Source organism: Aquila chrysaetos, chromosome 21 (assembly GCF_900496995.4).
Source record: "Aquila chrysaetos chrysaetos chromosome 21, bAquChr1.4, whole genome shotgun sequence".
Taxonomy (NCBI): Eukaryota; Metazoa; Chordata; class Aves; order Accipitriformes; family Accipitridae; genus Aquila; species Aquila chrysaetos.
The window spans coordinates 17,945,091-17,970,600 of NC_044024.1; the positions used below are offsets into that span (position 1 = coordinate 17,945,091).

The window sequence follows — 25,510 nt, forward strand, 5'->3', positions numbered from 1 at the left end:
TTAAAGCTTGACTGTAGTATGGTGGACCTCTCTAAGGGACTAAACAGAATTATTTCTGGTCATTTTGGAGGCATGACAACAGATGAGATGGAAGTTGAGTCTGATCTATGCTAATGAGTCCTACATTTCCTATTTGCAGTATCGCTCCTGATGCCTGTAGCAGCTCCATGTATGTTTTTCTTGCAGCCTCTGACTTCATCTGTCGTGGTATTTTTCTCTTTAATAAACACATTTCTGGATAGAAATGTAAAAGCTTTCTTATCTGTTATTAAGGTTAAAACGACAAAAAGGGGTGTTGTTGTTAAATAAGTTCTTTGTCTCTAACCTTTTGAAAGTAAATCGCTGCCTTTAAGGTGAAGTTAAAACATACAGAGAATTCAGTATGCAAATAGCATGCGCACCAGATGATCTGAAGGAAGCCTGCACATTTCCATAGAAAACAAATGTGAGTGTAGGAAAGCAGATGCTTTTTACCAACAGAGTGTACATACAGTTCTCAAGAGGACCTGAACAGCAATTTATTTTCAGACTGCTGGAAGTATGCAAATTCCTACAGAATTAAATGTGAATTTAAAAGAAATGGCATCTATTAAGGACAAGACAACCCAAAGAGGCAATTGGGAACTTAATAATTTAATCAAGAACTTCAACAGGCTCAGCAGTATATCTAAAGTAAATGACTCAAATGTCATCTGTTTTTAGCAAAGACATAAGTGGTCATGTTGAAAAGATGTCTTTTAGAGTATGACATTTGGAGTGTTTATCTGTGACCACAGAGAAGTACGTTAGTATAGTATGTATAGATTTTCGTATGGGTCTCCATCAAAAAGCATCATCTCTTCACTTGAGCTGCTCGTAGGGTATAGTCAGTGATACAGCTGTGGTGTATCGCCCGCATTATGTTTGCTATTTTTAACTTCTCCTAGTTTAACCCAGCAAGTCTGGGTAAGTTTGATTCTGCCCTGACACACACGTAGTCACCGCAACCATTAATTAAATTCTTACTGCTGGACATTGTTCCACCTGGTAGCTGTGGGACTGGATGGATGTTACTGAGATGATAATCTCTAGGCAAGAGAGTACTGCTAAGTGCAGTGGCATAATCTTGCACAAGAGGTATTGCTGGTGAGCTGGCAGCCAGCTGCATAGACACGGGAACTGTGTTTTTCCTACTTTCTGCAAAAGCACAGTACTGCTGGAGTGGGGATGCGCACACAGGGTGGCAGAATTCAGGCTTGCCCAACAGTGGTGCCTCCACTCCTCCCTGTTACCCTGACGGAATCCAGCTGCTCAGTTCATCCTGCTGCTTTTTTGTGTCTTAGCGATTCCATTTAATGACTCCATTTGTACAGAGAGATGCCCAGGTGGGGTCAGGAAGGGCAGGAGATGTTGGTTTAGTGGAATGTGCAACATCGCATTTGGTATAAATTTTGGCTAAAGATGTAAGGTCAGACGTGTCCATTTAGATGCACTGGAAGCAACAAGTTTTCAGGCCTTTTGAAAGCTGTCAAAAGGCAATGAAGGTCACCGCTTATAACTTTAGGAATTTAACTTTAAGCATTCATGTGTGACAAGGCTTGGCCAGAGTTCTCATGGCAGGAAACCCCCTGTACGACCTGGAGCCTACGGAGCCCTGCTGTGCTGGTACAGTTTAATAAACATAGTGAGTGGCTGGGCTGTGTCACCCACCTCTCATACGCTCCACAAACAAGGAACAAAGTAAACAGGAGTTTACTGAGTGGGTAGATATAGTGTTACCTCCTTTCAGAGCAGAAATACTTGAACTGATAACTACCATTGACCTGGCCAGCAGGGCAGACGCTGTGATCGCAAGGGTGAGTTTGCCAGGCGAGGTCACCTCTGCAAGCAGAGTCTTGTCAGCCTTGTGAGTTACTCTGCTTTGTACTCTGCCTGTGTGTTTTAAAAACACAAGTGACTGCATCGTGTCTGTAAAGCCACAGATCTGTAATACTCCTGCTGCCCATAGACTGGGCGTAGAGGATTACCAAAATGTTCATTCTCCAGCTGTTTTCCACTAGTTAAGTCACCCTTTTACAACTGAATAATACGTAATTTTTTTCTTCACACAGGTTGTAATCCTCGGCAAACATTCTAGAGGCTATCACTACATGTTAGCTAACCTGGTAAGAACTTTTCTTCATTAGAAGTATAGCTAAGTTTTACAGGGTAATATATTCTGTTCAGATTGTGGCAACTTTAATCAGCAAAAGAGGCAGTGCATGGATGAGTTCTTGGATTTTGAGAAATTACTTCAGTAAATACTAGAACTGGTATGTTATAGTCATTTGTACTCAATTATGGTCTGTCTTTTGTCTAAGCAGCTCATATCCTCTACCGATTTTAAAATAATAATTTAATTATATGTTTTCCACTAGCTTGTATCCTCATAAATAAGACACTTGATAACCATAATCTTCTATGTAACATATTTGAAATTTAAGCACTCCAGGAAAAATAATTGTAGCATATTTGTGTATAAATAAGTGGTAAAAAGCTGCAAATTAGAACAATTCCATCAAGTAAACCACCCAGGCTGTTTAGCTGTTCTTTCGTATTTCAGAGTGTAGAGTGGTGCCTGTGTATGTGTTGACCTACCAGGACAAGACAGTACATTTTTATCTGTATTGGAGCTTCTTCTGGATTCTAAAATCGACTTTCAGGGATGTTTATGATGCCTTTGAAACACCATCTGCTAGAGTTCCATAGAAAAAGTGTTATATTGTAATTGATCCTGCAGCAAGACTAATTTTTGGGTTCTGTTTCTACTGTGAGCGGAAAAATGTTTTTCCAAAACTCACTTTCAAATTAGCAATCCCACTTAGTAGAAGATTCTCTGCATCCATGTTTGGGTGTGATTAAAGCAGAAAAAAACAAATTTTTAAAATATCCTTGTTTAGTATAAATACTGTATGACTTTAAGATGTGTCATTTTGCATTATAAGAACCAGTCATGATCTCACTGATTAGTGTGTGCATAGAAATACAGGGCTTCTTATTCTGGATTACCTTTTAGCGTGTGTAACCATTGAAATTCAGATAAACATGACTGCAATCAAGTCATGCTAATCAAAAAGACACCAATTTACTGCCTCAGGTATAAATAACAACAGAGTGGGAGAGAATCATACCGTTCTGTTTGCAAGTGAAATGTTAAGTAGCAAGAAAGTGTGCGCTTTGCCTCCACAGAACAATATGGGTGTTAAGTGGTTTTCTGCTCCCAGTGCTGAACCTTTGTGCACAATTGCTGTACAAATGGGATTGAGGTCTTTGACCAGTTCTCACCATGATGAGAAGAGGAAATAGTACTTCAAATTTCCCTACTGTTTTCTTTCTGACCAGTGAATATTACATACCACATTGCCACAACAAAACAGGGCAGTTTTCTATCGCAAAGGTCTGGACAAGAAGATATTTTAAATTCTATTTTATGCTGCTATCACAATCCCAACCGTGATAGTAATTGTCTCCTTGGTAGAATATTCTCAGCTAAGAAGAGGGAAACTAATCTGTTTCATTTATGCTATGCTTGTAAAACTGAGCCAAAGAAAAGGGACTTTGGATGGCAATGACTCTTGTTTTCTACATGTGTCCTCCCAGGGCTTCACAGACATTGTTCTGGAGAGAGTAATGCACGGAGGTGCCAACATTACTGGATTCCAGATTGTTAATAATGAAAACCCAATGGTTCAACAGTTTCTACAACGCTGGGTGAGGCTCGATGAAAGAGAATTCCCAGAAGCCAAAAACTCACCGTTAAAGGTATTTATTTTACCCTGGCAATGATGGAGACTATATGAGTTGCTTTTACCAATTATTTCTGGTTTTTTAACCCCAGGTGTGTGCATGTGTATGATACAGATCCCTGATGAGAGTATTTTGCAACATCCAGTGCCCTTCCAGAAGACAGAAAGAGGCAGAGGCTGTTAGTTGGACACAAGTGCCCACTGGGGTGGGAGTTCCTCAGAGGCAAAGGCTTGGTCTTGCAAATCTTGTCATTGTGCAGCGGATGAAAAACTTTTAACTTGAACTTCTTGAGTTAGTCTTGGAGTGGGTGAGCGGGCTAGTTAGGTTGATTTTTAGATGGAAACTGTGGGTTACTAGTCCATTTTAATGCTAATAGAGAATTTCATGTGCAAAATAAAGTAGCTCTGGATTCACTGAGGAGCCACTGCCACCTCCCAGTCACTGCTGACAGTTGCCCTCATAATCTAGCCCTGCGTTTTGCACCACCGTCCTTTACTTAAACACTCTGGATATTATATCTGCAACCAAAAAAATTTTCCAATTTTTTTTAAATGAAAGTCCCAGGTTCACTGAAACTGTCATAGATTAGGTGAAGTAAAGGCTGCTGTTATTAGGAGACTGTTAATATCTTCCCCAGATTTTTTTCTGCCTCAGCATCTCTATAGTAGAGGGGGATGCTATTCAATGTCTAATTGAGAAGTGCATCAAGGATACCCAGTCCAGTGGAGGAAGTCATAAAATCTTCTAGGACCACTGCATATTATTAATATTCCTATCACGTTCCTTCTTTCTCTTCCTCTTTCGGTGAGGCCTATTCTTTTTCATCAATACGCGTAACTGAATAAAACCTAGGACTGGTGGTGGCTGAGAAGACCTTAAATTCTGTCACACCCGGGAGTGCAGTCCTCCACATCGTGTATACTGACTGTCTCAGGGAAGCCAGACCTATCTAAGAACCACAGCCATGAGGAGACAATTCATGTCTTTCCTGCTTGATTTGGGAGGGACACATGCAAATTGATGAACGGATTTGGAATTCAAAATTACTCCAATAAACTGGAACGAGTTTACGAGTTACGAGTTTCTGCTGCCAGAACACCAGTGCCATTCGGAGGCATACTCTTCCACCCGTGGGATCCTGTGATTTCTGTGCGGAAGGAAAATTACCTTAAGCCCACACCATCCCACAGCCTTGCTGGCATTTCAGAGGAGGCAGAGAAAGGCAAACAGAGGCCCACAAAACTCAGATTAGTGTATTGTTCACTGTTGATTAGGACCTAGGCCTGCTTTCTAAAGCTTTCTAGCAGTGATGCAGAAGTGAAGATAAGTATCATACTAATCTTAAAAGCTCTGAAATATATAAAGTTGACCTGGGAAGATTTTGTTCCACTTGAAAGCAATTTACCTCGAGGGAAAAATTATTCTCCATCCTTAAAAAAGAATCTTAAGTATATGGTACAAACACAAAGATTACATTACCTTTCCACAAATGTACTGCTCATTATAGAAATGTGCACAGTATTTGTCAATCAGACAAAAAGCATACTTAAAAAATTGATGTACAATATTTTTGATTAGGAAATAAAATTGCCTAGAGATTAAAGGCCTGATGTTTAATTTATTCTGTATTTTATCAGCCTTTCCCTTCTCTCTCTCTTTTTTCTCTTTGCATGCTCATGCATTTATAAGTAGAATTCAAATAAAGTAGAAAATTAGATAGCTCTCTTGGCATGACTTGGAAGGGACTGCATTAAGGTTACTGACAATTGACGCAGTCTGCTGAAAAAATTATCAGCGTGTAAGTTTTATGTAGTGCTAGATTGGACAGCTATTACAAGATTTTTTTAATACAAGAACAAATACCTTAAAATGACTCTCTGATTCTATATTGTGTTGTGGAATGGGACATATAACCTTTGTTAACTTACTAAAAGAGGCGAGGGTGATCACTGCAGAGCATCACAGGAAGAGGTGAAGGTGGCCAGGATCAAAAGAGCACCTGTACCTGGGTACAGTCAGAGCAGGAACCACCCCCCGACACACAGTAAGAGTTTATAAACCGCTGTCGTTTAAAACTCAGTAAGAATGGCTGCTGTGTAACCTTCACAATCCTACCTTTGCACTCTTTTTTATCGGATAGGATTCTCTCGATCTGCACATGCAGACACGCCTCATTCTGTGCAGATTTCCTAAGGCTTTATATCAAACTGAAGAGCTTGCAATAAGCTAATACACATTTTTAAGAAATACAGACCACCAATTGTGCTATTCTGCCCTTCAGAATAGAATTGATTCTTCTGAATTTAATAAGTCTTATCCACAAAGAGAGCAGCTGAACGTGCCGTTGAAACTTGGGATTTTCGCCTTTCTAATTCACGCATGGGCAGCATGTTTTCTGGCGCTAACTCCAGCGTAAAGTTCATCGGGAGCCAGGAGCTCTACGGTACCACAGACAGGCAAAAGAAGGGCAGGCGCACTGGTACATGCAGATACCCTTTAAATTCTTTTTTTCTTCTCTTCATTCTCTTAAAAACACTGTGGAAATACAACGGTTCAGTTACAAGGGGTTTGAAATCTGGTCTTACACACTAAGCACATTCACTTGCTCCAAGTATGTGCATGTTGAAATGGTCTCCTGTGCACAGACCCCTAAATTATAGTTATGCTGTAATGCCAGTGAAGACCAGTGATGTCGTATGCAAAGCCTGGGCCATTCTAGGAGGAAAGAACTTTGAGACAAACACATAAATGTGGAAGAAAAGTGAAAAAAACACCTCCATGATATTTTGTAGGTGATACTAAATTTATAGCATTGGGGGACATCACCAGATACGTATGACAAGCAATGGATGAAGTTGACGGCAACATGAACAAGTCTGGGGTTTTTGCTGAAGAGTTGCTGCTACACAAAGCTTACCACCTTCCTCAGATTTACTGTGGAGTAAGAGAAGGCAGATGGGCAATTACCAAGGAGATGTAATGCCTAAAGTGCATTTTGTGATTACTTGATTGTATAGCTGTCTTCTAAGAAAAGTAATCTGATCTATTCTTTGCCACAGATGCTACGTAATCATGATTGTGGTCCAAACAGAAATGATTTATGCTAACTTCAATTCAAAACTCTCTGTCTTGGCAATCTTGTTAGAAAGAAAAAGGGTACTCCAAGCAAAAACCAAATATGAGCTCTTCTTTGCTATTGGTAGCAGTATGGGCCAGCATGGAATTGCAGGCTTTTGTAGTGACCTCATTTAGATGAGCAAGCTTCCAATTAAATTTAAACTTTATGCAACTATAAGCTGGTTTTGTTTTTTTGCTGCTATATGCTATACAAAAGGAAAATATTTTTAATTTGTTAATTGAAATAAATGGAATTGTTAAACTACATAAAGCATCTGCGGCAAGACAGAGAGCAAGCAAAAGGACTTTCCAGCATGATTCTTCTAAGAGTATTTTAATAAAGAGAAGGACTAGACATGATAAACCTGGGGCAATTCTAAGACTGCAGTTTATCACCATATTTTATTTGCATCAATTTTAGTATACGTCTGCACTGACCCATGATGCGGTCCTAGTCATAGCAGAGGCTTTCCGTTACCTCCGAAGACAGCGTGTGGACGTGTCCAGGAGAGGTAGTGCTGGAGACTGCCTGGCTAACCCTGCAGTACCATGGAGCCAAGGAATTGATATAGAAAGAGCGCTGAAAATGGTAAGGGCAAACATACCGGCAAATGAATGTGTATATTCCACAACAGCAGCAATTCTGCTGGGACTGAACTTGTGCCCTACTCCGTGTAGACACAGTTTCTGTATTCACACAAGCAGCTGCAGCTCCTCAGGAAAAAAAAAGAAAGAAAGAAAGAAAAAACAAACTTAATGACAAACTCCAAAGGATGGCCAAAATATATTCAATAGAGGGCAAGGCATAGCAAATTAGCTCTCAAAACTTTGGCCAAAATCACATCCCTCTGGCCCTGGTGCAGCAGCTGCCTGCTTGTCCACTCCAGAGCACCTACAATCTGACTCTCCTGTAACACCCAAGCTTCCCATGAGAGTGAGTATGAGCTACTTTGCAAACGAACGTGTATTGGGAGTTTCTAAAGTCAGGCTGAGGCTGCAAATCTGACTAACAGAACTAGACTGGGTCCTCAGCATGTGTATTGTAAATCTTGCAGGGATAAGGGTATTTATGAACTTAAACACATACGCGCGATTTTGATAATTTGCCAGTAAAAAGTCAACTCAGATTGGTTTAAAGCAGTGGAAAAAATGCTGTCAGTCATAGCAATACTGCTGGATTTCAGCACCAGCCTGAACCTTGACAGAGTTTAGCCTCAAACCAGTTCTGATTCCTGGCATAACTTTGCGCTCAGCCTGATTGCCTTCTGCATGGCCTATTTTTATCCCTAACACTAGTTACTGCATGGGATTCTACCTCACTTATGTCTCTAATTTTGTTGATTTTTAACTCTTTTTAGACTGCTATGTGTGTTAAAGCAAGTGACAACAGGAAAAATTGGATAACGTTGTAGATACAAGAGACAAGAATACGGTCTGCTTTTGATCGGGCTCATATAACTCTAAAAGAAACCTGTTAGAGCTGATTCTATTAATGCAGGCATAGAACTGGACTGAGTGAGATCAGAATTAAGCCCATGTTAGGTATAAACAAATCCTAGGTCAGACTTCATACACTTAGCTTAATTACTGCTTTTTCTCAATTACCGGATTGGAAAGATCGTATCAGAAGGTTATAAGGAGTTATAGAAAGTTATAATCAGATTATATCATCCTTAAGAGTCAGAGAGATCGTTCAGTCTCACATTGCCAGAGCGCTTTTTATGCCATTATGTCACTTCCTAGCAAACACCCTAACTGCACATTTACTAATGTAGCATTACACGCTTTTGAAGAGCAGTTAATTAAATTCAGCCTTCACAATAGTTAAAGAATTTGTACTGTCCATTTGAACTTAATTACAAGCAAAACATAAAACTCCTCTGAATGAGATATGAGGTATTAATGTCAACAAAGAAAACCAACACAGCTACAAGACACTCCCTTATTCAGGGGAATTTATTTAAAGAATGTAATTCATAAGATAAACAAAGCCAAACTGACAACTGGCAAAAAATGCAGAAGTTTGGCTTTCAGCCAGTTGCCTTGTATTGTTTTAGGTGTTCGAAGTCATCCAAGGGAGGTTTATATACACTTCCAACACATGCTACCCAAGATCATCCCACACTGCCTTCCAGACCCCATCCTGTCCGTCACGCTCTCTCCCTCTATTCAGACAATGATCTTGAATCTTTGCTTCAGGAAGAAAACTTTGATTTAACAGTGTTTCCTCTCCACTCTGTGGCAACAACTCAGATAAGAATATTTTTTCCAAGACATCCATGAAATATCCTGTGCCAGCAGAAGGTTCAGTGCCACACTGTAGTCATCCTGCTGGCAAAAGGGAAATAGGCATTACCTGAGTCTGCTTCCCTACAGCCTTGAAAACTGTGCATGTCTGTATTTCTAAAGCTGATTCTAAGACAGCAGATCAGTGGCAGACAGTTTACCTGAACAGCTCTGGGCAGTTATAAATAGTGACTCCATTTGTGATTGCCTCCGCATGCTGCTACCAGAAGCATTCTGAGTCCTGGTGAGTCTCCCTGCCTCAGCTCAGCCAGATTTTGAAAAGTGCTGAGTTTTCCCACCAAAGATAGAAACAAATTAAATTTGAAGTCAAAAGGTGTCAAGTGCACAACACTCGTGTCTCAATATGCATCAGGATGAAGCCAGCTTAACAAGCTCTGCTGAGAAATACAGTCACTGCTGTGCTAAGGTAACCAGACGGCTGCCAGCAAGTGCCAAAAGCAGGCAAGGCAACTCACATCTGGCTGCAAGTTACATGTCAACTACCCTACAAATACCTTCGCTCAGTCCACAGTTGATAAAACCTCTTAGGGGCAAATTTGGCTTTCAAAGTCCCATTCACCTCTCCAGCTTTCTGGAGACAGGAATAACTCACATGTTCTTCCAGACCCCTGAAATGATATAAACTATTTTAAGAAACATTCAAATCCACTTACTGATAAAAAAGTCACACTCCTTATATGTCAGTCTTTGGCTCACTGGCTAATTGGGGGTCCAAGGAATTTTGGCTGGTTTATGTAGCCTTGTCGACCATAACAAGTTTGATTGCACCACCTCTAAACCATAAATAGCAGATCAGTCACCAGCCCTGAACAGTTTCCCTTTGACTAGTCTTCCATCACCTATTCCTGTAACTTCTACTGCATTTTGCTAAATATTAAAGCTAATTTACCCCTACTGAAGTTTCATACTGTTACCCCTTCTGCCTGAGATGACAGCTTGTCAGTGTTGATAAGTGATAAATGGAAATATCTCACCGTTTCATGCAGGGAAGTAAGAAAGATTTTTTCTTTGAAACGAAGTACTTTATACTTCCCCTGAAGATGATTCATGTGAGTAGGTAATGATAATGACTTACGGTCTATACACCCATCCATCCAGATTGAGACCAAAACTCCGTAAGCAGTAGAGACAATTGTCTGGGCTCATTCAGAGAAGACATTCATTCCTTTCTCCTACACTGGGACTGATCTTAAAATAAACCACGTCCCGGAACGAGCAATGATACGGGATTCTGGTCCATATCGCAAATCACTCTGTGCCATATTGTGAGGGGTTTAATGGCAATGAATTGTTGCATGTGCCTCACTGATACTCCATGCTGTATCAGTGAACCCAGCGTGACTCAGCATGGTAGAATCAGTCTTTCTTACACTTAACATACATCCAGGGCTAATTTCACTTATACTTAAATGCAGCTTACTGCGGTAGTGAGTCACCAGCTGAGTACTAGCTAACAAAGAATACGTACAGCTGAAACTGAGAGAATTGGGATTGTTTTTGTTAGGAAGAATATAACTGGCTGTGTCAAAAGTGCTACAAGTCTGTTATATAGACAAAAATTGTGCTAGAGCTAGTGTGTTCCTGCAAAATGTAACGCAGGGAAAAATAAAGTCAATCTTTTATTAAAATGTTTTTTCTGTTTATTCCCTTAAGGTGCAAGTTCAAGGAATGACAGGGAACATCCAGTTCGACACCTATGGGCGGAGAACAAATTACACAATTGATGTGTATGAAATGAAAGCCGCTGGATCACGGAAGGTAAGTGTCAAGATATGCATCCAGATTTCACATCTTCACAAATATTTACTCCAACAAACTAATAAAACTCAAAAATACCACACAGGTACTGTAATAACAGGGCCCTGCGGAAACCCCACCTTCTTGCTGGCTTCCCTATCCGAGGAACCTTGTTTTATTCTGTTCCTGGACCAAACCACTCGCCCTGCTTAATATCTTCATTGGTTTTCCTGTCAACTTCAGACCCCACTTTTTCCCTTAAAACCCTTTTGGAGCTTTTCCACTGCCAAGCATAATACCTGCTGCCACGGTCCTGTGCTCAGCCCTATCTCCTAATTCCTCTCCATCTTTCCCTTCCTCTCCATAACAGCCCTCGGAGCCATAGTGAAGCTGGAGCCAGTGTATTTTAGAAACCTTCCGAAATTAACAGAAAATAAGTTTGGTTTTAATTAGGATTTGCTACTCATTCTCTTGTCTCCTAAATAAAGTATAGATCCTAAGTGGGATAGTTGCCTGGATCCCTATTATAAAAGAAATTTAGGGCAGATTTTCAAAAATAATTATGTAGACAGGGTCTCAGGAGTATCGAGAGAAGAGTCTGTGTGGCCGAGGCACGTAAATCCCCCTGATTTCACCTGGCGATAGGTACCCAACCTGCTCTAGTCACCGTTGAGACTCCTTAAACTCTTCTGCACATATTTGATAACAAAATACCTCTGGACCTGGCTCAGCCATTCAGCTAGGTTTGCAGTGCCGACAAAAGTGTTTACTTCTGTGTTGTGCAGGAATACAAAAACTAGTGTAGTAGCATAGCAATGTAGCCACAGCACCATGAAGGTCAGCACAAGCCAGCTGACAAATAGTCACCTCGTGCTCACAGAGGGTTTTGTATCCCGTACCAAAGATAATGCTACTGCGCCTGCATTGCTAACGATGTCTGTGCATCTACTCTAAAGCTCGCTCAGGCGTGTCTGCAGGGACTGTATTCACTGTCCGAACTGCAACAGAATATAGATAAAAATTATAAAATCAAAGAATTTTACTCAGAGTGCTGTGCAGTTTATTTTCTTGTCTATAGTGTATTCTTAACGCTGTGGATATGTAGGAACTTAGTCCACAGGCACGATGATGATACGAATTTAGATAGGGAGAATTTAATATGTATTTCCACTTAGATTTGGCTTGTATTTATTTGCAAGTGGGCTTCAGAACATTGTTCTTTAAGGACATTATATTAAAGCTAATGTAGTCCTTTAATGGCAAAAATGTTGCATGAATAAGTGTTAGAAAGCCATACGTTTTGACAGTTCCTGTTACAAGTTCACGCACCTTGTAAACATATGTAATGAGGTAACAATCTCCATTTTTATAGGCTGGTTATTGGAATGAATATGAAAGATTTGTGCCAGCATTAGATCAACTGCCCTCTAATGACACTTCATCCGTGGAGAACAGAACTATAGTAGTCACTACCATCTTGGTAAGTTTTATGTTCTTAGTGTGTTTGTGTTTAGGAAACAAGATGCACGGCTCCTGAGGTGTGTTAGACGCCTTGCCAGGAGGCAAATGTTGAATACTATGTGACTTCAAGTGACTGAAAAGTTCAGTATCTTCCCGAGATGTACTGAGGGCTTGACCCTGCAAACTTCTGTGTGTATCAATAAGTTTACTCACAGGAGGAGCTCACTGAGCTCAACACTGACTGCGCTTTGCTGCTTCTCAGACACTTGAACTCAATCAAACGCCTCACATAAGTGAAGTTATTATGCATGTATGTAAATGACTGCGGGATCTGGCCTTCCTGCTGTAGGGTCAAATCTTGCACCCCTCACTCAGGTACAGCTCCTGTAAACTCAACCCCTGTGGACTGAGTAAGGGTGGCACAATGAAGCCTGTAGAGAACTGGAACTGCTGTAGCGCTGGGTGAAAAGCGACCTATACCCATGCAATTCCAAAGGAGTAAAGCTCTTCCTGTGTCTCATAAACAGCAGCACCTGTGTCAGTCCCAGTGCCTCTAGCAGATGTGCTCTGTACAGTATTGTTTGTGACTTTTATGCTTGTTACAGTTCTACTAAGCATGAGCAAATTTTATGCTATTTCCTGAAGCATTGTATTTTATACTCCTGTGGATTTAGCGAGATATAATCAGCACTTCAGCTAGAATTTTCCAAGAAGGCTAAGGGAATTTAGTGACAAAAATTGCTGCTGAGGATTTTAGCCTAGCTTCCCTTAGGCTGCTTTGAAAATATCTCCCATCGGAGCCCCATTTTAGGTCACTGGGGCCTTAGGAAATGATTTTGATGGTACAGGTGTTGGGTATGTCAGTTCTTTAAACACTAAAACCTGAATTATTACTACAGTGATGCTATTTGACTGTCTAATCAGGCCTAATGCTGCAAACAAAAGTGTAACTTTGTTGAAGTGGAATAGTCCTGTTGTCTTCAATGGGTCCATACTAGGAATAAAATCAATAGTATGTGTGGCTGTAGGATCAGCCAAGGATTTTTTAACTGCAAAAGTCTGTCTAATTTCTGTACCAAAACAGGAAACATTGTAAATACTTGCCAGTAATATAAAGGATAATAACAGCTCTCATTTTGTATGTTTTAAAGCTGTATTTTACATTCATAGACTTTTGATCTTTACTTTTGTTTCAAAGGAATCACCATATGTAATGTATAAGAAAAACCATGAACAACTAGAAGGGAATGAGAGATATGAAGGATATTGTGTAGACTTAGCTTCTGAAATAGCAAAACATGTTGGAATAAAATACAAACTGTCAATTGTTGGAGATGGGAAATATGGAGCTAGGGACCCTGAGACTAAGATATGGAATGGCATGGTGGGTGAACTGGTCTATGGGGTAAGTTTCTCTTAACCTTCATTTTAATGTTCTTTATAAAAAGTTATGCTCAAAGTTAATAAACTGCAAAATAAAGATCATCTGTTTGAATACCACCTTTAAAATTCTAGGTATTTCTTTGTAGTGCCATTTTTATAGTCTACTTTTCTAATCGTTTCATTGCAGGAAAGTGTCACTTTTTTACTGCTGTTCTCCAAATCAGAGCCCACAAAATGTTGAGAAGTGGCATTGGGCAAATTTCAAATTCTTTTCTACAGCAGAATTTCCAGTTTGCCCTTCATATGCTGCTTTTGCATTTGCCATGTCTCCTTTGTCAGTCTTGTAAGTTCTGGGAGGGTGCCCCTCCTGTTAAAGGTCTCATCCTGTGATGGTGGCCCTCGCTGGATCACTGGTGTCAGTTTGTGTTTGACCAGAGACTAAACACTCAGTTAGCCCCATGGTTGCTTTTCAGGGTAAGAAGCAAAGCAGGTGTGAAATCACCCATGTCTTTTTTCTTTTTAAAAAGAAGGGTTTGGCTTTAAAAATCAACTGTCAGACAAAAAAAAAAAAAACAAAACAACTCTAATTCATTGCACTCCTCTTTATATTTCTATATTGGGTGTACACTGCTTTGTTTAGTAAGAACAAAAACAGTCCGGAATTGCCATTTTATAAATTTCTTTGAAAATTAGAATTTTGGAATACAGATAAACCAGATGGAAGGGGGAGAAAATTGGCTTTGCAGAAAAGACTTTACAAGCTGATATTTCATCTTTGCTTTTTTTTCCCCAAATGCTAATGAGATGATTTGTGATTCCGCCCAAATCTTCTTTACAGTTTATTTTTAACAAGCTTTCCTTTATTAAAAATATCTGAGCAGAAGCGAATATTTCCATTGCCTCCTTTTGTTCCATAGCTGAGTGTAATTTCTAAAAGACACCTCAAAATTTCCTTGGAATAACATATCATCATTCTTGCAAAATGTTTGGTGAGATAATTCTTTTCAAATGAACCAGTCTTTTCAAAGTAATTGCTAGATTTGCAAAAGTTTTCTTATTCTGGAGCAGTCAGTCCTGATGCCTTATTATATACTTGGTAGCCTATTTGACTTCAAAATACTTTATATAAGCAACAGTGGTTTTTTAATGTTGTGCAAGGGGAGAGAGGGAAATCTACTGATTAGAGAAAGTAAACCGGGGTCTGGACCCCTGGGTTATATCTTCACTTTGCTGTTGCATTGAGGTTTGACATTATGCAAATCTTCTGAACTCCCCAAGCCTCAGTTATGTGATTTGGAAAACCGGTGTTACCTCTCTTAGAGGATACAAGTACGTCGAGGGCCTCTGAAGCAAAGGTTTAGTTTAGTTCCAAGCATAATTACATTGCAGTGGAAACCTAAACCCTCTGTTTCCCTGTGTGTGGTTCAAGAAATATCAAGAGTATTAGCTGTAATTCGGTCCTTTTGATACATTTGCAAGTGACAAGCAGTGAAACAGTTTATTCACTTAAAAAAATAATCATACCATAGGCAAAAGGCATGACAAAAGAGAACCTGAAATTACTGCTAACAGCCAGGGCACAGGGACCATCTACACCAGAGGGGGAAAGGTCTGATATGGGCCAGTGCCTTTGGGACTTGAGCTGAGTGAGATTAGCCTGTGCAGCTGCTGTGCGATGCAAGATCCATCCGGGTAAAGGGCCACAAAAACGATCAGAGGGCTGGAGCACCTCCTGTGAGGACAGGCTGAGAGAGTTGGGGTTGTTCAGCCTGGAGAAGAGAAGGCTCCGGGGAGACCTTACTGCAGCCTTTCAGTACTTACAGGGCGCTTATAAGAAAGACGGGGACAGATTTTTTAGTAGGGCCTGTTACGATAGGACAAGGGGTAATGGTTTTAAAGTAAAAGAGGGTAGATTCAGACTAGATCTAAGGAAGAATCTTTTTTATGGTGAGGGTGGTGAAACACTGGCACAGGTTGCCCAGAGAGGTGGTGGATGCCCCATCCCTGGAAACATCCAAGGCCAGGTTGGATGGGGCTCTGAGCACCCTGATCCAGTTGAAGATGTCCCTGCCCATGGCAGGGGGGTTGGACTAGATGACCTTTAAAGGTCCCTTCCAACCCAAACCATTCTGTGGTAACCAGTTGGCTGCAGATGCCTTTTCCACACCACCTCGGGACGAGCCTCCTTTGCATCAAACTGAGCCCTAGCCACTTCCCCTTGACCCAACCATACTTAGGACTTTTCCACATCCGCAAAAACCAGCCTCGCAGGCACCATAAACCATACCTTTAAACAACCCCAAACCCACTCCGCCATCGTCATCTTCCCCTGCAAAAAGGTCTGTTCCTTTGTATTCTGAAGCACAGTTTTCATCTGTGTTTTCTCATTAATGAAAAATTGAGGAATGTTTCCCTCCCTGACCCCCGACAGCTCTTCTTCTCATGCTGCGAGCTCAGTTACTGAAGCCTCTTCACTGCAGTGCTCAATTATTCAAAGGTCAGATGCATCCCTTGAGGTTTGACTGTAGACCCAGGTTAATGCTTACAGCCCAGCACTGCTGAGCTAGCTCCCCGTCCTGCCGAGCAGAACTTCTGAGCTGGCAAGTGCACAGAAATCCACCTGGCTTTCTGTAAGCAGGGAAAACAGTCCCTGAACTCCAAGTACAAACCTCACCAAAGCCCTCCAGACCCTTTCCCAGCCCTGTTTGCAAACATCATGAAATACCCTTGGCCCCTCTCTCCATCTGTTGAGAGGGGGCTGTGTACCACGCTCACAAGGATGTGCACAAAGCCCTTTGAAGATGAAAAGTGCTCTAGAAGTGCTAATTATTTGGAGCAAGCTCCTCATTTACGTGCTGACTTTCCTTTATCTCTCAGGGGCTTAAAACTCTATTAGGGAACTAAAACTGTACGTTACCCCTAATGCCCCGTGAGCCTTGTCTGCAAAATGCCTGTCATATTTGGCTCTTCTGGATTCCATTTTGGGAAGACAAGAGGGAGATTAGATTTTAAATGCCTTTATTAGCATGTATAGAAGACAGGCGTGGGGGGATAAAAGGGGCCTGATTGGTTTTGATACCAGTTATCCAGCAGCTGAACTGAGCTGTGGCAGAAAACACAATCTTTTAGATTGCGTTTGTCTCAAGTGATAAACAATGACTAGTCATTTGTCAAATACAGAATATTCCTGACCCAACAGGCTTCTCACCACCACGTGGCACTTCTGGGAAGCCTTACCGTGCTTTTTGAACGCTGTGCCCTTTTTTGCATAGCCCCATGCATACAACTCTTCTCTAAAATTGCTCTTAGGACAGTCGTAGGAAGCGAATGGCTTGCCATTTTAATGCCAAAACCCTAATTAACTGTAATTAATGTTCAGTTTGTGCCAGATCGTTGTTACTGTCGCTCTCGCTTCCTGTGGGATACAGCGTAGAGTCAAGAGAAAAAATGCAGCCGGGTCATTGCAGCTTCCAGAGCACCCCAGAAGGGCGACGAGGGGGGAGAGCTGGGGGGGCTCAGTGTGCACGGAGCTGTACTCAGAGCAACAGCGGGGCTGTGTCACCGCGCTGCGGGTCCCGGGGCTGACCGGCACAGCCCTGACTCGCTGGAAGACTAGCCAGAGGTCTGCATTAACTAGGCTCGCTGGAAGAGTCCCGAGAGTTACACGTTACCTGGGGACAGACACGCTAAAATACTTGCCAACAGAAATTCTCCCTCCTCCGTCTCATATCGCATCAGGGCTGGTTGGAGGGCGTAAACGTCTGCTGTGCCGTAGGGCCCCCCCAAAGTCAAGGAGGGTCTCAGCTGGCCCTGTTGGACCTTTCCTTGTGGCTTTGCGATGGGCTGTACAAGTGAACTTGGTCACAGAGAAGGGCTTGCTCTTTGGCAGCATCGGGATGGCAGCCCCGGAGGCAGGGAGTTCTGGCCAAGCAGATATTCCCAAACTCCTTTGCTTCAGACAGGAGAACCCAGAAGTCTTGTTAGAGAGGAGCTAACAGGGCCTTGTGGTTTGCTAGCAATTTTCAGGTGGTGGTAGTGGTGGTAGTAGTAGTAGTAGTAGTAGTAATAACATTAATAATAAAATTTGACGTAAAAATGGAATTTATTTGATTTTTCATAAATCAAAAAATGTCAGTTCCGGTTGAAGAAAAACTTCATTTTCCTCTTTCACTCTGATGGTGTCAAAATAAGACTCTTCTTCCTACTAGAAAAAAACCTACCAATTCAAGCACTATTATTTTTTAAACTAAGAGAAATTTCTAAAGCGTAGTGGAAACTTTCGACAGAATAAAAATAGCATATAGGCAAAGCTTTTTTGCTGGACGTTTTAGAAGAGGGAAGTAGCTAAATCATTCTGTCTGGGAGACTGAATCGCTATTTAAATCTAACCAGCAAAGCAAACTGGCAAGGCAAGTGCTGTCCTCCAGTGATCCACCCGCTAACAACTGTGCCCTCCGCTCGCTCGGGCTGATGAGCAGCAGCATCTCCCACTGCGCACACCCCGCCGGGCTGCTGCTCGGGGCTTTGTACCCACCAGCTGCTGAGCGCTAGACGATCGTCTTTTCTCTTCTGTAGGGTAAGCCTCTTTCTGTAGGCTTCTATTTCTTCTTTCCCTTTTAAAGCAGGCTGCTGTTCTTCCTTCACTGTTCAGCCAGGGAAAGCCTTCCCTCCCCGGGCCTGATGCTTTTCACATCGCTGAAGCTAATTGACAGGAGGTTTAACGCAGTTCTTAATTGTAACTACAAATGCTTTGGGAGTGGGAAGAGCAGCCAGACCTTACAGCCTTTAAAACTCTCCTCGGGTAAAAAAAAAGGTCTTTATAAAAACCTTGCAATGCGTAAAATGGCGTAAAGGAACGAAGCAGGGATGTAAAGGACAGACGGTGCCCCGAACGCAGGCAGCCTCCGCAGTCTGTCAGAGCGAGACCACCTCCACGTCTCCCTGCCTTTAGCAGACTAACCAGCCTCGCGTGGCAGTGGTCTCGCTGGCTCTCCCAGCAGCAGAAGAAAGACTGCAGGTGGCATATACAGCCTTTGAATCGTAGCGGAGAGGAAGACTAGCTCGATTCCTAATTCTCCTCGAAACGTCCCGTGCGCTCTTAGTCTGTGGCAGAGCCTGACTGCGCCGCGAGCCGGAGCAGCTCACCCTTCGCCCCTCTGCCCCGGTTTCTAGAGGAGGGAAGCCCGGGTTCGGGTGCCCAAAGGCAGCCGTGCGATGCCGCTGCCCTGCGGCTCGGGCAGACCCTCATCCTGTACACGCACGGACTGATGCTGGGTCCCTGCCCAGGCAGGCGCTGAGCCGCGGGGGGACGGGACCGCAGCCCCGGCACGGAGCCGCGCTGACGTGGTCCCCGACTTCAGCTGACCTGCCTCCAAGCACGGACAGAGGACGCACGCGTACGTCCGCGACTCGAAAAGCAGATGTACCCTTAATTTCTCCACCTGCGTGCAGCGCTCGTGCCTCAGAAGGAGCCGTGGCCATCCACATAGAGCACGCGTGGACTTAACATTGACAAACTGCAGCGCACAAGGCCAGCTGCGGTTTTAACACCTGAATACCTTTTGACACCGCTCAGCTAATACACATTAAGACTTCAGTGCAGCATGTTGCTGGTCAGATATCAGCTGTTGTTTTTAAATCAGTGTGAGCTAATGTGTTAAAAACACATTGCCCCCATGACCTGGCCTCTCAACGCACCCGGACATCCTTGGGTATACTGGACTCTCTTTACAAGGTAGCTTTTACCAGCAGGTACCACAGGTGATGCGTTGCTCTGACACCCTTTTCTGATACCTGGAAACCTCAAACCGCACTGAGAAGTCCTAAAATGTGCTCGCGGTCAGTCATCGTTCCAGCGCAGTGTCTCCTGATGCCGCTGCGCACCTGCGTTCAGCACTTCTGGGGTGCCCGGAGGTTTGGCTCCCGACGGACGTCGGGCAGTGTCCCTCTGCTTCGGTCTGCACATAAGCTGAGTGCTGGCTGGCTTCCCGGCACACAGAGGTCTTGCAAAGCGGCTGGAGCCCAGACCCACTTCTTGGGAAGCGACACACTGGCAAAGAAACTGTTCGGTTCTGCAAGCATGAGTGACCAGAAGCACGTACAGTAGCCGGTATCTCTTGCTGTCTCTAGCGCGTGGCTTTCAAGTTAGGAAGACTCGTCTTTAGGTCTGTAAGCAAGAGAGTTCAATCCCTCCTTTTGGATTGCAGAGGTGGAACATCTTATCATTTGTCTTTCTCCATGCAGAGGGATATTTCCATTTGCTATTTTTTCTCCCTCGCCTTAAGAGTCTTGAGGTTTGCAGCCCCCGGGGGTCAGCTTTGAACAGAGTGGGTAGTGCCTCTGTGCTGCATGTCCTCTCTAAATCCATCCCTCCCACACTAGTAGGCAAAGACAGAACAAGCCTCAGAGGAATCCATGACATTTCTCGCCCGGCTCAAATGCAGTGAAGATGATGTTTGAAACGCCATTAGTCATGAGTGATTAGCAAAGCTTCGTTGTTGAGGTACTTAAATCCCCCTCCAGTTCTGCACTGGGAAGGGCATGTTTGTGGTTGTGGTTGTGTTCTTTTTAATCGAGCTCAATTTTTATGGGTTCTGTTTATCTGTAGCCATAACAGGGAGGGAAATTCACAACTGTGCTGCAATTATTAATGATCCTTTAGGGTGCTTAGAGCTCTCCTTAAGCTCTCCATTTCAAATACTATATCTCTAAATAAATAAGCACGGAGCGGTCTGGTTTTTAACCTCTCTAGTGCAACTGCTATTCAGGGAAGTGGTGGGGAGCCAGGCTCGGGTGCTGGATTGTAGCTGGCCCACTCTCAGTGCCCTGGTTGTTGATGGTTTCCTGAGCCCCTGTGTCTGAACCCATGCTTGTTCTCTCTGCAGAAAACAATTGCTGCCATGTTCGTTTAGGACATGAGGGTGCGTTTTGGTGTTTCCAATATATTGAACGCTATCAAAAATGGTAGGAAAGCAGGAAGACAGAAATGTTTCAGAAAAATAAATATTTGTATCCCTTGTAATATTAAAATCCAATTTTAAATCATTTACAAAGAAATATGTACTGTATGATATGAATGAGGACATGGTAACAATCAGGCCTTTAAAAACTGATTTGTCTGTGCTTCAGCACAGCATCGGCTTCATCCTCCCAAAGACCCCACAGGAATACCCTGCATGAACTCAGCTGCTCATGAAGGAGATACAGACTTTATTGCACGCTGCATCAGCACTTAGGAAGAGCTCCACCGTGTCTACTTTGGCAATTAAAATATTACTTTGGGAGAATTAAATTTCTCCAAGTCCAGGAAAACGCTACAGACACTAAATGCTCTTATAGCTGAACCAGCCTTTTCCTACCTTGCCGAGCTGTTCCAAGGCTGGCTGAGCATGTGTAGAAGTGCCAGGCAGTAAGGCACCTGCCTCCCACCCAGGCTTCGCTTCGCGTGGAATCATTGCGAAGTCTCTGCAGGGGTCCTGATCTGTTAAGCTTGCTCTAAAAAGGATTAATTTGTAAGTACCTCGTTAGTTCAACATGAAATACAGTGGCCATGGTCAAAGTGCTTAGTCTTCCAGCCAGCCGTGGACTCTTGACTACCTTTAAAACTGATACTCTGTGTGCATCTCATAATTAATGACTGCAGGCATCTAATATTTAACAGTAGCTCAACAAGCAGCAGCTACAAGACAAATAATACGTGTTTGGGGGGAATTCATCAGTGAACAAGTTCCAGCATCACTCAGTCCCTTTACCACAATCTACCCCTGTCCCCCCAAGTCTCTCTATTACTTAGGTGATGGAACACATTCATCTGCAAAGCCAGCAAACACCCAGGCATCCAAAGGCTGACAGCCTTTTCGGTTTCTGTAGTCAAGCCACGTTAAGCTAGATTTTTGCAGTAAGTGACCACAAATCAGGTGAGGGCTTTCTCCCCGAGGAAGGCTGTCACTCAAGGGGAAAGGCAGTGTCCTAGCACGCGTGAATGTCTAAAGGGACTGTGAGAGGGTACACCAAGGACCATAATTTCCGAATGGCTTCCTTAGGCGCACAGGCATGGTTTATTTGATTATTCCACGCAGTGAACTTGTAGTTGCACGTGCCGGTACAAACTGCTGAGAGATATTCCTGAGCGGCTGGAGCAAATCTAGAGGTCGTGTGTGCAGATGGGTACTTCGCGGAGGGAGGCTTGCTGCGGGAAGGGCTGTAGAGGGCCAGTCCTCAGTCCAACAAGTCTGCCATTAGCCTCAGGCTTAAAACGCTGAGAAAGTGCCTTGGGGATGGCTGCACAGTGCCACTGGGGCACCAGCTGGCACAGGGCATGGGACGCTGAGATTAACCTTAGGAGAAGCCTTCACCATTTCCGCTTATTAGACTTTAAAAAAAAAATACCCAAACCAGCCATCTAGGAGGAGGAACAGGTCAGATATTAATGACGGTCGTGTACATCACCATCAGATTTACGTAAAGGCATATTCAGTTATTTTATGGCACAGATTTTAATCGCTTCTTACTTCCTATTAGCTTTTATTCAAACTTCTACTTAATCAGGTTTTATTTTCCCACCAGAAAGAGATACATACTTGCTAGTGGGAAACAAAAATCTCATTTAAAAGGTGCACAGTGGTTTAGGTACTGGGAAGTTAAACTTTCCCTAAGAATCATTTTTTCTTTCTGAAATTCTTAATTACCAATGAAAGGCCATCTTTAAAAGTATCAATAACACAAATAGTTAGAGTGTTCAAAATAGAAGACTACAAAAAAAAGTGTATGTAGGTATGCAGACTCTCATAACAACAATTTTTAAATGAAAAGGGCTTTTTTTTAACATTCTACTCCCCTCCATTGCAAATGCTGACACCTGCTTGAGTACTTGGCTTAATCAAGGTTAGGTTATCTAAACATAATGACTTGAATCTTTCTGGCATAGAAATACAGATACAATTAAATATGTTGAAAATCTATTCTGGAATGTTATTTTTAATCAGGTGGCTAAGTAATTTTTTTACTTCACATTCTTAACCCTCCCATAGAATCCAGCAAGGATGTATTGACTGAAGGGAAGGGTATTGGTTCAGGGTATACCAGCATGCTGGTGAATGACAGATGCAATGACATGAGATTGTGCTTCCAGGTGACACAGCCCCAGCGCATGGTCTATGTTATAAATCTATAGAGCTAAGTTCTGTAAAACAGGATGGCATACATTATACTGAAAAATGCTACTTTGCATTCTTCTCAGATAACCCAGGCTATTTACTTCTCAGGGACTCACAAATCTGTATTGTTGTTCTGCAGTGACGACAGAAAGGATGGGCTGTCTGATTCCTATCACCCCAGTATTTTACCATCTTCTATCCCTTATTGCAATGGGGTTTCGAAGGAGTATATGAGTGGTAGTGCGCAAATGCAGCTGAAATTCAGTGTCTGGTTACTTCTCTTAGGTTCCTTTTAAAGATCCTCGACTAATCAGTAAGGGAAGAGAACTTGCTGAAAGAATGGAAAAGAGAAAATTAAGATATGACAAACATATAATTTGCCCAAACTCTTCAAGACAGATGGATGGATACAGACCATTACTAGAAAATGATATCGTTTTAGTTGCCATCTCACTGTCCAGTTTGCGTGGTGTTTATTTATCCATTTTAACTTAATAGAAACATAAATACATGTTGGTACCTATCTGCCTCTGTCGTGAGGCCCTTGTACAGATTTGATTGTCATTTTTCTTGTTAATGATTTTCTATCAATATCACGTAGTCCTTAACTTCAGTGACTGCAAAATAGGCTGCAAAGAAAATGTTTCCTACTCACTCTTGTAATTTATCATCTGATTCATTAGTCTGAGACTCTAGACTGTGATTATGTTGCAACTGTTTTGTAACTAACTTGGGTTTGTTTTCCCTTTTCAGAGAGCAGATATAGCTGTTGCCCCCCTCACCATAACATTGGTGCGAGAAGAAGTCATAGACTTTTCCAAACCCTTTATGAGCTTGGGCATCTCCATCATGATCAAGAAGCCTCAGAAATCTAAACCGGGCGTATTCTCTTTCCTGGATCCTTTGGCTTATGAAATTTGGATGTGTATAGTCTTTGCTTACATTGGCGTCAGCGTAGTTCTTTTCCTAGTGAGCAGATTCAGCCCTTACGAATGGCACTTGGAAGACAGCAGTGAAGAACCACGTGACCCTCAGAATCCTCCCGACCCTCCAAATGAGTTTGGAATATTTAACAGCCTTTGGTTTTCCCTGGGTGCCTTTATGCAGCAAGGATGCGATATTTCTCCAAGGTTTGTTCCATATCACTCCATCACCTTTTTGCATTTTATGGTCATTTTCTGATGCCATGGTGCATATATGTTACTTTTTCAAATTTCTTTTTAATTCCAAATTTTTTATTTTGACATTCCATTCAATGCTAAGCATCATCATCAAGCCACCATGCTTGCTAACATTCACCTCCGGAGTGAGTGGCATTGCCTTATAATGCCATTTATGCATTTCTGCCAAACTTATATACACCATGTTGAGGCTGTAAAATGCATAGGGTTTTCTGTTTTCAGCAATGCTTGGAGGGCTACCGTGTTTTTGCTGCATATCTCATTTTACGGTCATCTCCTTGGTGCATATAACATACTTTGCTTTGCAAAATTAAGAATTGTTTATTTTAAAATGTCACATGCAACAGCACTTTAAAACACCTTCACTCCCGCCATGGCTTCTGCTGGTCTGTTTACTTTCTTTTGTGCCTCATTTCTCTTCGTTTTGTTCTTGAACCATCCTTTCATCTATTACTAATTTGCTTACCACCGTCTTTCATATGTTCAGGCCTCCATATGTGCCCCTCTAACAGTTATTACGTAGTACCCTGTATGTGTATTGTTATTTCAATCCAGTCTAATCTGTTGTCCCTGTGTTCACAGTCAATATGGTCTAATAAGCATTGCCAGTTTCCATAAAGATTTTTCTTATTCATGAAGACAGTCGTTCTGAATAAGGCTGTAGTAAAACATGTTTGATATTAGTTCCAATTTAAGAGCGAGCACTGGTATTAACTATTGTAGAATTATTTTTCTTTTTTAAAGAAGCATTTTGAAAACCAGATGAGAATAGTGAAGTTCTCTCTAATTGAATAATGCATACCACAAATGTTTTTTGAATAATATATATAATGTTTCTACATTTACACTGGTAAAATACTTTGGTGATGTGCCTGTGATAAGCAGTAAAGTTATCTAGTTTCTTAGTGATGGAGCACTAGTTATATTTTGTATGACAATATTTTAGTGACTAGTTTACAGCTATTTTAATTATTAAAAATACCTGCTTAGTACAAACAGGATGCAGTTTTTCCCTTTAACAAGGCTGATAATTAAAGCGAGAGAGACAGATCTTTTCTAACTAAGCACTTACTTACATTCGAAATACACCTTGTCAATCTCCCTATTTGTGTACCTTTTTCAGTACCTTAATCACTGAAAAGTTACCAGGTTTTTCTGGTCTACATAGCGGTAGAGATCTTGAGGAGCCTCACTGAAGCGAGCGACAAAACTTCTATAAAGTGTCATGGAAAGGATCATGATTTTACCTGTTATAATGTAATAATGATCCTTTAAGTTCACAGTCATTGCACATTCAAATACCTTAATGATCGCAGCGAAATCCAGGACTTTCAGAGATACTGACGTATGCCTGTTGGTATCTGATGCAAGCCATGCCTAAGTTTTAAAAGTTTTGATAGCAGC

At 42.1% G+C, this 25,510-nt stretch overlaps 1 protein-coding gene across 6 annotated transcripts in view; it reads left to right on the plus strand.

Annotated features, from left to right (window-relative positions):
- GRIA3 (glutamate ionotropic receptor AMPA type subunit 3) overlaps positions 1 to 25,510 on the plus strand; it is a 155,551-nt gene that overhangs the window by 85,426 nt on the left and 44,615 nt on the right. For 4 of the 6 annotated variants that reach the window (XR_005931023.1, XM_029996557.2, XM_029996556.2 and 1 more), the window contains exons 5-11: positions 2,091 to 2,144; positions 3,619 to 3,780; positions 7,304 to 7,471; positions 10,843 to 10,947; positions 12,299 to 12,406; positions 13,586 to 13,792; positions 23,679 to 24,055. Coding sequence is in view for 5 of the 6 variants with exons in the window: in XM_029996557.2 (XP_029852417.1) it covers positions 2,091 to 2,144; positions 3,619 to 3,780; positions 7,304 to 7,471; positions 10,843 to 10,947; positions 12,299 to 12,406; positions 13,586 to 13,792; positions 23,679 to 24,055 (1,181 nt within the window). In the remaining variant the exon portion in view is untranslated. The other 2 variants (XM_029996555.2, XM_029996559.1) reach the window with 2 other exon arrangements.